Here is a 13,707-nt window from a genome sequence, read left to right as displayed (position 1 = left end):
TAAGCATCTGTGGAAATAGCGATGTTTCCATTTCTGAGGCAGAGTCTTCATGGTCAAGTCCATGATCTCAACCAGACAGGGTGTACCATTTGGCCACCGAGTGACTCTGTGTCTTTCAAGGTTTATTATTTATAGAAACTGTTTTCCCTGTTGTTGTTTCTTCTCCCCAAGTAAGACAATGCCTAGAGAGAAACTCCATTCACCAGAACACCGGCAAAAGGCTGCTGGACCCTTGCATGACTTAGTCTTGCTTGTCTAAACCAACAATACCTACCCAAGAGCACAAAGATGAAAGTACTTCTATGATGAGGGTTCAAGTTTCCAGTCTGGCCTTTTTTTAAAGAGGGAAACACTGTTTCTGCAGGAACATACCACTCATTTCGCTGGCAACTGCTGACTCATGCTTATCATGTGACGCTTCACCCAGAACATGGGAGGAAGTATCCTGTTGCTAGGGTACTTACCCCTATGCAGGCAGGGGCATCCAGACCCTTCCAGAAGACTCCCTTCCTGTTCCAGCCCTAAAACAAGTTTGCCTGGCTATAAGAAGACTGGGATCCTCACCTGCTATTTTCTTTTTTGCACGTTTTCAGAAGATGAGGGATTTTTCATAAGGCAGGAGAAACCCCTAGTTCATGGGCAGCCAGGATAAAGTCCCTGAGGTGCATGAGCCAAAGTTAACTAAGAGCCATTTTCTAACTCTTGGCAGTAGAGAACGATGTTACATGAAGGCAGCCATGTAACATCATAAAATAAGAGGCTAAGAAAGAAAGCAAGGCACAAGAAAACCAAAATTCCATAGAAAGGTGCAATTATTCTATTAGGTAAACAGTTTGGTACACAGACAGACTGCATCCTGTTAAGATGTTCCCCTTGTCAAGGTCCGCTTGTCTAGCTACTGCTGCTGGAAGGATCTTTGCATCTTTAAGATGTGTCACTAGCTCGTCGAACCTATTTCTGTAACTCTCTGCAAGAGCCAATTTAAGCTGGCTTCTCAGTTCACTCTGCACTCAGAAGAGACCAATTTCCAATTCCTCCTCAGAGTCCATGAGACCAGATGCTGTGACAAATGTTCCAGTCAAATGAACCTAGAAAATGATCCCAGGGTGCTCCTTGGGGGAGCACAGGATTCATCAGCTCTATCTGTGGCTTTCACACACATCGGTTTCAGGTTAAGTGCTGCCTTCTCCTCCCTGAGAGTGGTTCTGATGGGACATGCTTTTGTGACAGCACAGGGGCTCTTGGGGAACAGAAGCAAGTTCCCAGTGAGGCTGGGCACATTTCCAGGTGAGACCCTATTGCATCTGGCAACCTGAATTGGGCAGCAATTCCTGCAAGTGAGAAGCCACTGCTTTCGTTAGGTAGGTCATTGTCCCATAAGCCCCGCTTGGAGCACTGTCATAAAAGAAATGGCAAATCCCCGTAGCGTGATCTTTCTCCAGGGTGTCCATGGCTCCAAGTGACACCTGCAGCAGGAAAAGGCAGAGGGATGGGTGAGCAGAGTCCACACTCTCCTGTAGCTCTTCTGCATGTTGGAGGTGGGTCATGGGTGAGGGGCAGGGTTGCTAGAGGCCCCGCGGCCCACGGGGTAACTCCAATTCTGGGGGCAGGAAGCAGGGGCTGCTCAGGGGCATTCTGCCTCTCCTCTTGGCACTGCACTGTGCTTTCACAGACCCTGGTTCTCAGTTCATTAGTGGTTACAATGAGAGGACAGCTTCACCTAACCTAACTTTGCGTACAGGGTAAGTGGGTTTTCCAGGGCCACATATGCACCAAATAGTGGTGTTTGGGTAAAAACCTACACTGAGAAATGCCCATCCATCCCCAAAGGCCTTTAGATTTCCCAAGTGGCCACTGTGCCATTTTCTAACCAAGCAGTTGACATTTTCTTCACCATCTGTGATGACATTTTCTTAGTTTGAGTACATTCTTTCCTATTGGACACAGAATCACCAGCCTCAACAGAGATAAATGCCAGCCAATCCAGCTCCCCTGGGCAGCCCCACCTGGTCCTGCAGGAACAGCTGATTGGCCATCTGCACGATCTGGTCCACGTGGATGATGCCCCCGATGCTGTTCATCTCTGTGTCTGAGAGCAGTGTCAACACCATGATGGCTTCCACCAGCAGCTGCCGGTACTCCGGCTGCGGCACACGGTTCAGCACCGACTCAACATGGACAGCAAACTTGATCTCATGTGGGGTCATCTGCCAAAGGGATGGGCAGGGGACCAGTAGTGAGAGACGAGGACAGACACAGTCCTGTACCTAAGCGACCCAGGCTGACCACAGCACTGCCTGGACTCAGGGCTTGGCTCAACTTCTGACTCCTTTCTGGCCACCTTCCTGATTCTGCCAGTGGAAACCTTTGGAGTGAGAGGTGAGAGCTGTCCACTGGGAGTTAGTAGGCCTTGTCCTAGCCTCAGTGATCTACCTCATGGACTGTGCCTCCCAGGGAGCTGGGACCCTTTCTTATTTATTTTTTGTCTCTTCATTATTCTTTGCAGATAAAGCATGGTGCCTTGGGTGGGGTAAAAACTAATAATCAATTTTAAAAAATGATCTGGGTGCAGTGGTTCACACCTGTAATCCTAGCATATTGGGAAGAAGAGGCGAGAGGACTGCCTGAGCCCAGGGGTTTGATACCAGCCTGGGGCAACTTAGTGAGCCCTCATCTCTACAATGAAAAAAAAAATAGCTGGATGTGGTGGTACACCCCCGTGGTTCCAGCTACTTAGAAGGCTGAGGCAGAAGGATCACCTGAGCTCAGCAGGCTGAGGTTGTGGTAGCCAAGAGTGTGTCACTGTACTCCTGCCTGGGTGACAACATGAGACCCTGACTTTAAAAGAAAAAAAAAAGATGAATGGGGGACAAATCAGCCAGGGAAGATGACCCTTTTCAGCTGGAGCAAAGGGGCCAGAGGAGGCTGCATGTAGGTCTAGCAAGTGTGGCATGGAGCTTAGCTCTTTTCTCCCAGTAGGGATTTAAAGGGTATCAAGGCAAATCTAAAGAATTTGATAGTCCAGAAATGCTGTTTCTGAGGTGAAGAAGAGAAAAAAGGTGGAGCTAAGAAATGCAGGAGAGAAACTGCAAAATTTGAGGATTGAGTGGCTAAAAAGCTCAGACTTACAAATGGCCTGTCTACAAAGAATAAGCTCAAAAGACCCACAAGTGGTCAGAGTCCGTGAAACAAGGCACTATGGCAAACCCCCAGAGCAGCTGGCGTCTGCGTTTTTCTCATCATACCTCTTGGGTCGTTGAGGACGGGAGGACGTAACCATCAATAGAGAGACCGTGGCACTGGAGGCAGAACACACAGCATGTTTCAGAAAGATTCCAGAACAGGATCATAAGTGTGTGCATGTGCGTGCATACACACACAAGTGCACACGCATGCACACACACACACACACACACGCACATACAGCCCTCTCTGCCCTGGAAGCCTGCATGAGGGCTGGAACATGCCAGACTGTCAGAGTTATTTTTAGAGAGCTTGTTCTCACTGCCCACAGGCTGTTTTCGATGGAACAATTCGAGGGAAAGCAGCAGGCATCTTTCAGATCGCACTGAACAATGCCCTAGGGAGCTGCGTCCTCCTCTCGGGAGGCTCCTTGTTTCACTCAGCAACAGGGCCCGGGCGGCTGCAAGGCCCCCTTTGGTGCCATAATAAAGAGAGAATTTCATGGCCCCTGCTGGTGAAGTGATGCTTCTATGCCTCTGCAGGCATCTATTTTGGAGATTTCTATAATAAGCACCAATCACAAAAGACTCCAGCACATGCACAGACACGCACACGCACACCCATGTATATAAATATCAAGCGCCGGCTCAACACAAAATGCTGCTTTTTTCATAATAAAAGCATTTTGGTATTGGGCCAGTGGAAGTCCGGACGGAAGCATGTGATGCCCCAGGAAGAGTGGGGAGATTTTTCTAGGAACAGTCTGTTCTAGTCTAATTGGCCACCTTCTAAGTCCCAGTGCCATGGCCAGCAGCGTCCTCCATGGGCCGAGGGCGATCAGCAGCAAACACTCCTGCCCCCTGAAGAGAGATAGGAATGGAGGACCAGAGGCCTCTGCAGGCTACCACGTAGATACCGGGAGTCCAGTTGCTCGTGGGCAGGGCCTGCTCTGACCTCCTCATCAGCTCTGCAGGGCCATGAGGAAGACCTTGGGCCCCAAGGAGCACAGAGGCCAGCAGCTCCATGGTGGGCCAGGGGCCCCCGCTGCAGAAAGAACACCGACCACATGGCGCTGTGACCGTGGGAAGGGGGCTGTAGGATGCTCTCATTTGGAATTCTTTTTCTCTCCTCTCCTACTGTGAAATGAGCTAAAAAGAAATAGCTTAGGGGAAAAAAAAATCTGCCTTGGCTTGCCCAGAAGCTTTGAAGTGAAGTATACTGCCCCTCCGTGCAAGAGGAAAGACAGCTTGGTAGGGCCCACAGAGACGCACAAATGCTTTGGGGCAGATGTAGGAGGGAGATGGAATGTGGGGTGCAGAGAACACAGGGGCCTGTCTTCCCACGCCACCCCCTCCTTGACAACGGGCATTCAGACAGACTCTCCTGTGCTCAGGTGCCTGCAGTGCAGCGTGTGGCTGTGTCACCTCACATCTGTCCCCGGTGATGACCCCTGGTGAGACCTTAACAGCCCCCAGGCAGGTGGGAAACCCAGTGGACAGTTGGCTGAGGGGAGTGTGTCTGGGGGTGCTGGGGGGAAGCAAGGGGACCCAGGGTATGAGAGTTTGTGCCTTCAGGGCACACAGGACCTGGGGCCAGACTGGAAGCTCTCCGTTTCTGTATGCACTCGGGACCTCACACAATGCCCTGCAGACAGTAGGGCTCCGTCACATCACTGAAGAACCGTCACATCACTGAAGAACCAGGATACCATGTCTGCCTGAACGTGTAGGATGCTGGGAGCTGGCCTGATCCAGGCCCCTCCCAAACTGTCGTTCCAGGATCACAGCCTGTGGGGCCTGTTCTGGTCATCTATGTCAGTGTTTTCACCCAAAGCCTTCCCTGTCTTTTCTAGTTTGTGCCTGTCTTCTGACTTTTCTAAGTCCCTAAAGTATGTCCAAGTTGGTTCCACTTAACCTGGACTGCTATCTTGCCTTACTTGCTGTGGCTCCAGCCAGTGGTTCTCAATCGGGAGCGACTTGCCTCCCAGGGGACATTTGATAATGTCTGCAGGTACTCTGGGTTGTCACACCTGCCAAAGGGAGGAGATACTGACATCTAGTAGGTAAGGGCCGGCAATGCTGCGAGACATCCCTCCAAGGCACAGGATAGTCCCTATAACAGAGGAGTACTCGGTCCCAAATGCCAACAGTGTCAAGGTAGAGAACCCCTCTTCTAGGCTATGTGTTTGCTTGTTCTGTAGCCATAGGCTACTTGGTACTCAGAAGTGCTACCATGTCTCACCAAGGCAGTAAGGAGGACAGGTAACTTCCCTGAGAGTGTGGGTCTCCCAGCACTGATGCCTATGGAGTGCAGCCCGGAGGCCAGGCTCACCTTCTGAAGGATCTTCCACACCCTCTGGTAGAATCCCACAGGGACCCTGTTGATGGCTCCATCCAGCCTTCTTCTGCGTAGCCACTGGCCCTGCCGCTCCCCCCAGCCGATGTGATATCCTCCTGAGTCTGTGGATGATGTGCCAGTGGGTGAGGATGGGGTGCTGGACCTCTGCAAGACAGATGGTACGTGGCCTCAGGAGACTCCTGGAGGCACAGGGCCACTCAACAGGTGCCCCAGGGAAGGCTCGCCATCAGGGAGGGTGACTCCATGAACTAGGCCCAGATAGCAGAATGCCACTTGCCCAGAGAGGCACAGGGCTCCTCCATGCCACCTTGTGGGTTTCTTGATGCTGGCTGAAATGCTCATGCTCTGGTTTGATTACTTAGCACCCTCCGTGTATTCCTCCTGGCCCCCAGGCAGTGAACGGCACCCGAAGGACCCAGACTTCCCGGGAGGAGGCCAAGCAGGGAAAGGCATGGGTTTGGGGGTCAGACTACTGGGGGTCTGGCCCCCATTCAACACCAGCTGCAACAGGAACCTAACTGAGGCTGTCTATCCCTGACATTGGTGCTGCCTCTGGGCCTCTGTCTCATCTGCACAGTGGGGACACAGTCAGGCCTCTTCCAGCACTGCTTGTTGGGTGTTCACGCATGAAGATACAGAAATGCTGGGAGCACACCTGGCGTGTGCCAAATGCTCATGGGGGCAACTGGGACTGCGAGGGCCACACTCCAAGATGCAAGCCTGATGCAAAGAGCCCATTCCACCACAGTGGGAAGCAGGACTGTCCCATGGCAAGGGGGAGCTTTGCGAGCAACACGAGGCCCTCACAGCAGGTGAGCCTCTCAGAGATGCCTTAGCCCAGGGAGGCAAACACCACCAAAGTGCTCACTTGACTGCTACAGTGCCGCAGAGAAGTGACCAGTCACCTCTTTCTCCATAGGCCAGGTGCCACAGAGAATGCCACACATGACAAAGGGGGAAAGGATCCAGAGGCAAAGACAAACAGTAAAGGCTGGAGTCCATGTTTACTGGTGGGGACCTCGGAGATCATGGCATGGCCGCCTGTACTTTTCAATCTGCTGCCCACTTTTCCTGGTCTTGGCACTGGCTTTCTTCTAATTTGGGGCAATGGCTCCTCCTAGCTAGAAAAGCCAACTTTGCTGAAGCAGAGGAAGAGGGCGTTATCTCCTTCCCACCTCCTCACTGGAGGCTGGGAGGATTCTGGCTCCGTCAGGGGAGCACTAGCACACAGCTGTCATTGGAGACAGGCAGCTCCAGGAGGCCCCCAGTGGCCAGAGACTAGGCCTGCCTGTGAGGCACGTCCCCTCCTTGCTGCAGATTCACGGCCTGCTGTCTCACTGTGGCGGCTTCGAGTCCCGTGGCCTCCAGGTCATATAACACTCACCCTCACACATCTGTTTGTTCTGGGCTAGCTGGCACTTTCATTTCTTAGTGTGCAATGCTAAATGGCAAGAATTTAAAAATAAAATCCAAATATGAAGCACATGAGCAGGACAGGAGGCTTCTCTGCACTCATGTGGACTTCACCAGATCTTATTTTGAAAGGCAGTTAGGCTGGGTTCCTCCACTGGGCTTTTTATTGCCATTTAAGTAAGGCAACAATTACATACAAATAAAAAGAATTAGGCAGCACTCATCAATGACTCAGCTGATTCTGGCCTTTCATTTTTGGGAGGAAGATCAGTCTCGCTTCTGCACTGAGCACACTTCCTAGTCCTCATCTGGATCTGGGGCAGCATTAGAGCAGAGTGCTAGTAGACTCATGTGGCAAGGGCTCACCACTGTGGCTCGAGAAAAAGGCACTGAACCAATGTCCGAAAGTTCCACAAGCTCCTGGAAATCGGTGAGGAGGGCACTCCTCACCCACACTGCACTGAGGAACACAAGCAGAGAACTGAGAGCTCAGGATGGAAAACCAAGCTCAGTTCAAGAACTTCTCAACCTTTTTTCTAGACGCTTCTCAGAATTCTAGGTGGAGGAGGCTGTCAGCATCAAGTGGAAACACTTCAACACTGCTCAAATCTGTGCAAGTTGGGGATGAGGTAGGAACACGAGGAAGGACATAAGATGATTCAGACTCTACAAACAGGGAGGAGGCAGGGAGGGAAACAGGTCCCGACGCATGGTTTACCACAGACTTGCAGGAATGCATACTGCTGGACACAGCTGGGCCCACAGAAAAGAACTACAAAACAAAAAGAATTGTCTCAGTAGTGTGCAATGTCACCAAGAGACACAGCAGAGGAGGAACATGGAGTCACATCTAAAACACCTACAGAAAGAAGGTGCAGAGAATGCGGGCGTGGAAAAGTTCTCACTCAGCCGAGCAAGCAAACCCCGCCGCAGGGTGCCTGCTAGCATGGCTCCGGGCTTCCACTCCATACAGAACTTGCTAAATGGGCTTTCTTTAAATAGGACATGTTGTCAGGCTTGAGTTGTATGTAGAGGGGGGCCTAATCAAGTTAGGACGCTATTATACAGTCATGAAATGCTAATATTTTATGATAAGAGTTGTGAAAATCTACAGATCAGCAAAATACCTGTAACTGACACTAACATCTGGTACCTGACAGGCATTCAATAGATATTTGTTACTTGAACAAATGCGATCAGGCTGATGGCCATTGACCAGACAGTGTTTCCTCACTGAAAAGTCCAGAAGGTACTCTTAACTGGCATGGGTGTAGTATGCTACATGCATGGTATTCATGCAAAAGAGAATAGAAATTTAAAACGCATGACGCTGGCTGCATTTTGAACATAGAATAATATATTTCCTTGACGTAAGTGACCAAATATAAAACTTGTCCTGGCTACCTGAATTCAAACCCATCAAAGAAGAAAGGGGATCATTTTGTCCCCATAACATGCAAGGACAGCGTGAAATGGAGGCAGAAGGAATTGCTCATATTCGCCCACAGGCAGGCCATCAGGATGTGGGAATCAGAGGGACGGTGCCACCGAGTGGCTGGCAGAGGAAGATGTCTGGAAAGTCAGTTCCTTACTTGGAAACAGCATAAGTTAGGCGAGACTGAGCGTGTTTCATCCTTGGACCACGTGTGGAATCTGCCCTTCCGTGTCATTAAGATGTCTCCCCTAGGCACTCCAGTAATGGAGGCATCAAACCATTAGAAATGTAATGTGACTCCAGTTTTCTGGATTGGGGTTGAGGAAGTGTGCTGCCAGGGTGATAGAAAAGAATGCTATCCTTACATTTTTTCCTTCCGGGGCTATATCCCCCAGGCGATCTGAGGACAGGAATAGCAGTATTCTCTCTACTGATATAACCAATACATTCCCCCCTACTTACTTCTCTATTTAGTTTCCTCTTTTTGAACAGAAACTCCCACTGAGGCAGAGCCTAGACCATCTCTTTCACTAAGTGTCCGACAAAGCCCAAGAGTTTAATAAATGGACTTTTTTTAAGGCACAGGGCAAGGTCATTTCTCCTGCCTTTGAGTCCTGCTCTCGGCCTGTTCCCCAGGGGCTGCCAACCCTGGTTTGCTGGGGCCCTTCACACATTCACACTTTGTGGAGTCACAGCTTCACTTTCTACATTCAAGCCAGAAAGAACATAAAGGATGAAAGAAGTAAAGGATGAAACAAGGCAAAGATGTGTCACCTGTTCATCAGCACTAAATCGCCTAGTCATCTGAAAATAAAAATACAGCAGGAAATAAAAACCAGCTTTGAGTCAAGAATGCCTTGCCACTTCTACCACCCTCTGATAATCCAGAACATGTCAAACTGCAAACTGCAGGGGGTGACCCATTCGTGCATCACTGGCTCAATCTGGTGGGTCATGACCAGCATTTGAAATGAAGGAAATACAAGTGCATTTCTCACTACAGGTCACAGTCAAGAGGAAGCTCTATTTCCTACCATGGATACCAATCAAGGCATAGCACAGTCCCTGACACCTGAGGACCAAGATGTTGGGCTGCAGTCCAGTGGGGTCAGTTCAGAAGGATTTTTTTTAAAACTGGGGATTAAATAAAGGTGAACAATACAGGCATCATTGGCATTTCCATCTACTTCCAGAGGCCTCTCGCGATTTCATTTCAAGGACACATTAAATTGGGACATGAGTCAGTAACTTTTTGCATGACTCCTAATTTTTACACAGCTGTGGCCCACTCAAAAGAGCAGTTCTCAGGAACAGAGGCAAACATGGACAAGGGCATTTTCTGGAACATTCATGTGAATATCACATTAAGGTCAAGGGTGAGCAAGTGTGGTGCACGTGAGCAACTGTGGGCTAGAGAGATCTGTTTAGATCCCAGGATGGAAGGGATCTCCCTTCCTCTACAAAGAGCGGGCTGCAGTCTCATGTGCTGGGTTCTATGGTTTTCCTGGGTGAGCCCAAGAAGGAAACCACTCCCCTCCCCTCAGGAGCCACCATGGTGTTCTTCCTACCTGTTTCATCTCACTCCTCAGTCTGTTAATGCCACTCCTCTCAGTTTTGGTGACTCCTGTATGTCCCACCTCATGGATGGAGATGGCAGGGCTGGATGTGGAGGAGTGGATAGGGCGCACTGCAGGGAAAACACACACATGGTTCTGAGGTACTAGACAATGTTGCCATGAGGGAGGGGATCTGGGTGTGTGCTTGTTTGGATCTGTGCCTGTCTCCCCCACTTGACAACAAGTTGAGAATCCAGCACTGAGAACAGCACAGGCACGGCACATGGCTCTTAAAAGTGCAGATGGCAGCATGCACAAATCAGCACCAGAAAGTCCTTTACTCAGTCAGATATGGTTTGTGTTTGTTTTGTTTTGAGTCGAAGTCTCATTCTATCATCCAGGCTGGAGAGCAGTGGCACAATCATGACTCACTGCAGCCTTGACCTCCTGGGCTCAGGCAATTCTTTCTCCTCAGCCTTCTGAGTGGTTGGGGCTACAGATGCAGACATATTTTTTAAATAAATTTTTTTACTTATCCAAAAGCATACTTTCCTTGTAGAAAACTGAGATCACCAAACTATGGAAACCAGAACTAACATCTATTGATCTTTTTTAGTTGTCATCTCTCCAGTTTTCTTTTCCTGTGACTGTGTCTATATTTTTAAGTTACAAAACAGAATCATCACATCCACATGTATAGATCTACAGACATATTAGCTAGATACATGTATGCTCTGAACATATGGACATATAGTTCTGTGATCTGCCTTTTGTACTTAGTATATCGTGAATGTCTTTCCGTGGCATTGACTATTCTATCACATCATGTTTAATGACTTCATAGCATTTAATTTCATGAGTGATAAGTGGTCAATAATATACCAAATCTTATTTGTATTTTTCTAAAGAGTTTGTTGTGACTAACGTGTAGGATGTAGGACCCACACTGACCTTGCCAGGCTCTGTTCCCAGCCTCAGGTGACCCTCAGAATGCCCCAGGGAGATAGTAAGGCTCTCCCTGCTGGGCCAGGCCACCACCTCTCATTTCTAACCTATGGCATCAGCCTCAAGACTCACACCTGCCCTTGGCCCTGTCCCTCATGAGTCCTGCCTTTGTGCTGTGGTCACAGTAATCATTCTAAAACGCAAGTGTGATCATGTCATTGCCCATTCGGAGGCCTCCCAGGCCTGTCTTCAGGATAAAGTCTAAACACTCCTCCCAGTGTCACCTGAAGCCCTACTGACTGGAGCCCTACCGACCCTCCACTCTCAGTTGCACTGTACTGGGCGTCTGTGCATGCTATATACCAGGCCCAGCTCAAAGGTCACCTCCTCAGCAGCATCCTCTGCATGCTCCACCCTCTCACTCAACCCCACTGAGCGAAGGGCACTGTCTAGGGGGAGAAGCCACAAGTAAGGAACCTGGGGACACCAACATTTAAAGGACAGCAGAGAGGGAGGAACCCACAAAAGAGACACAGATCAGCCAGAGAGGAAGAAGGACACCAGGAAAGCAGAAAACAGAAACTAGACAGTGCCCTTCACTCACTGGGGTTGGGTGGAAGGGTGGGGCATGCAGGGGATGCTTTGAGGAAGTGATCTTTGACTTGGGCCTGGTTTATAGCATGTGCAAATGCCAGGTCCAGGGAGCTATAGGAGGACCTCAGGGGGTAGGTATTCATTGGAAATATTTATATCAGACATTTCAGTATTTAATCAAAATTCTAAGCCAGTTTGAGCTTCCTAATTTATATAAAAGAATCATAAATGACAATCAACAAATGATGTTATATGTTAAAAAGACAGCATGTCTTCTGTCCTTACTTGCAATTAGACATATTTATGGTTTTCTAGTGACATTATTCACTTCCTAGTTTCATAGCCTCTATAGTTGTACATCTAATGACAAATTTTTAGTCATTTTCTGTGTCAAACCAAGAATACTATAATGATGAGAACACATTAAATATTTATCTTGTACATTACCATTCAAGGAGTATGCATTGGAAAGCACTGGAAATGACTTCTGGAAAAGGTTCTTGTGCACCCCTCCTTCAGGAAGTGAGAAAAGCCACCAATGCACATCTGATTGCATGGTGCTGCCTTTGTTTGTGGCTGGCATGTACTCGGGAAAAACACCAAGTACCCAATGTCCTCCTTACTAAATGAAAGGCGTGATAGCCCACAGTGCATTTCTTTGGCTTGATGAAATAAATTCACCAATGTGCCTGCAAATCACTTAGCTTTTTTATGAGGAGGAGAAATGATAATTGCTTCAATTATAATTAGGGAGTATTTGAGAACAAGAATCACACCAGGACTCAGGCGATTATATTTCCTAGCAATACAAGCAGGGTTCCAGCTTGGATAAAAATGGAGTGAGCGAGGCAGGACAAAAGCAAAGTAACTCAGCTAGAACATACTGGAAGGTCACAGAGGAGTCTTCTCCCTGCCCTTAAGGAGGGTGACATGAGGCCTGGTTGAGAATGCTTTTATCCCAACCAAAGGCTGGAATACTCAGGTGAACAGTCCTTTCATCCTGACACTTAGGGGCCCCCTTGCCACTTCTAACATGTGAACAAGTGATGGATCCTTGTGGCCACAGGAGGTAGTACACCATACCCAGGTGCCAACCTGCAAAAGAAAAGCTTGCACAGCAAACCCTAGTATGTCCCAAAGCCCTAAAAGCAGGACCCCGGAGTCTAGGACTCTGTCCATCTCCTCAAGGTAGGAATCCTACCTTCCTACATTCACTGTGCCCTAGCCACTAGTACCAATGTTGATCTGCATGGGAAGGAGGCAGCTCCCCAAGGTAACAGAAGATTTACTTACTGCTTCTTTCGACACCAAACTCCTTTCCACTTAGAATATGGTGCAGGAGATTTTTCATATCGAAGGGGCTGAGGTTCATTAAGCTTTCAGAAGCTTCTTCTCCTAAAAACAAATACCTTCTAAGTATCCCTAACAAAGAACTGGTGGCGGGTTCAGTTGGGGTCAGGTGAACCGGGTGGGGAAACGTGTGACATAGGTCATCTGTGGCAGGTCCCCCATTGCTACAGGGCTGAAATGCACTGATCCACGTGGATTCTAAATGCTGCTGTTTAAATTGTGTGCTTGCTTAATTCTTAGACACATAACTGTTCATGTTGTACAGATTCCTGGTATGGAATGCAACTGATTTTTATATTCAAATTGGTAGGATTCCTCCCAGTGAAGTTGTTATTAAATGGAGGATGACATCTCCCAGCAAGGACATTTAGTAGGGAGCTTAGACGTCAGAGGCAGGGCAGAAGATCCTGAGTCACTTTTGAGGTTCCAATGGTCAACATCACCAGACATCATCCTCCCTGACATAAAAAATTCAGCCTCTGTACTGCATGACATGACAGGAGTTACATCTAAATGAGAGAACCTGGGAAATCTTGAACTCGCCCAGGAGACAAGGCCAGTTCAAGAATACCTGAGCAGGCCTCCCCTCAGAGCAGGGTGGCTGGGGTGGGGTGGGTGGGAGCTGCAGGAACTACCTGCCTCTCACCTGAACAGTTTAGACTCCGTGCCAGCTCTGTGGCCATCACCTGAATGATCAGTCCAATTCGGAGTCTCAGCATCTCCACAAAGAGGCTGGGCTGGGCCCTGACATACATGGCCAGGTAAACCACAATCTCCTGACACAGACACACAAAGAGACAGAGTTTCAGAGACCTGATGGGTGGCCGAGGAGTCCCTTGCCACTCTGAGAAAGTGCTATGCCCCAGTCCCTGA

The 13,707-nt window shown here is 48.9% G+C and overlaps 1 protein-coding gene across 3 annotated transcripts in view; it reads right to left on the bottom strand.

Annotated features, from left to right (window-relative positions):
- Window positions 1–794: 794 nt before the first annotated feature.
- The window catches only part of PHKA2 (phosphorylase kinase regulatory subunit alpha 2), an 85,121-nt gene continuing 72,208 nt past the window's right edge, over window positions 795–13,707 (bottom strand). The window contains exons 25-33 of one of the 3 annotated variants that reach the window (XM_008065467.2): window positions 13,481–13,610; window positions 12,778–12,879; window positions 9,958–10,076; window positions 9,164–9,193; window positions 7,673–7,726; window positions 5,515–5,685; window positions 3,246–3,299; window positions 2,007–2,207; window positions 795–1,466 (exon numbers count right to left, since the gene is read on the bottom strand). In XM_008065467.2, coding sequence (XP_008063658.1) covers window positions 1,296–1,466; window positions 2,007–2,207; window positions 3,246–3,299; window positions 5,515–5,685; window positions 7,673–7,726; window positions 9,164–9,193; window positions 9,958–10,076; window positions 12,778–12,879; window positions 13,481–13,610 — 1,032 coding nt within the window. In that variant the 3' untranslated portion in view covers window positions 795–1,295. Of the gene's footprint in view, window positions 1,467–2,006; window positions 2,208–3,245; window positions 3,300–5,514; window positions 5,686–7,672; window positions 7,727–9,163; window positions 9,194–9,940; window positions 10,077–12,777; window positions 12,880–13,480; window positions 13,611–13,707 lie in introns of all 3 variants that reach the window. The other 2 variants (XM_021716230.1, XM_021716231.1) reach the window with 2 other exon arrangements.

Source organism: Carlito syrichta, unplaced genomic scaffold, assembly GCF_000164805.1.
Source record: "Carlito syrichta isolate Samal-C Ts95f unplaced genomic scaffold, Tarsius_syrichta-2.0.1 Scaffold308488, whole genome shotgun sequence".
In the NCBI taxonomy this organism is placed as follows: Eukaryota; Metazoa; Chordata; class Mammalia; order Primates; family Tarsiidae; genus Carlito; species Carlito syrichta.
The sequence above is the reverse complement of the archived record's forward strand: the minus strand, read 5'-3'. Positions and strand labels throughout refer to the sequence as shown.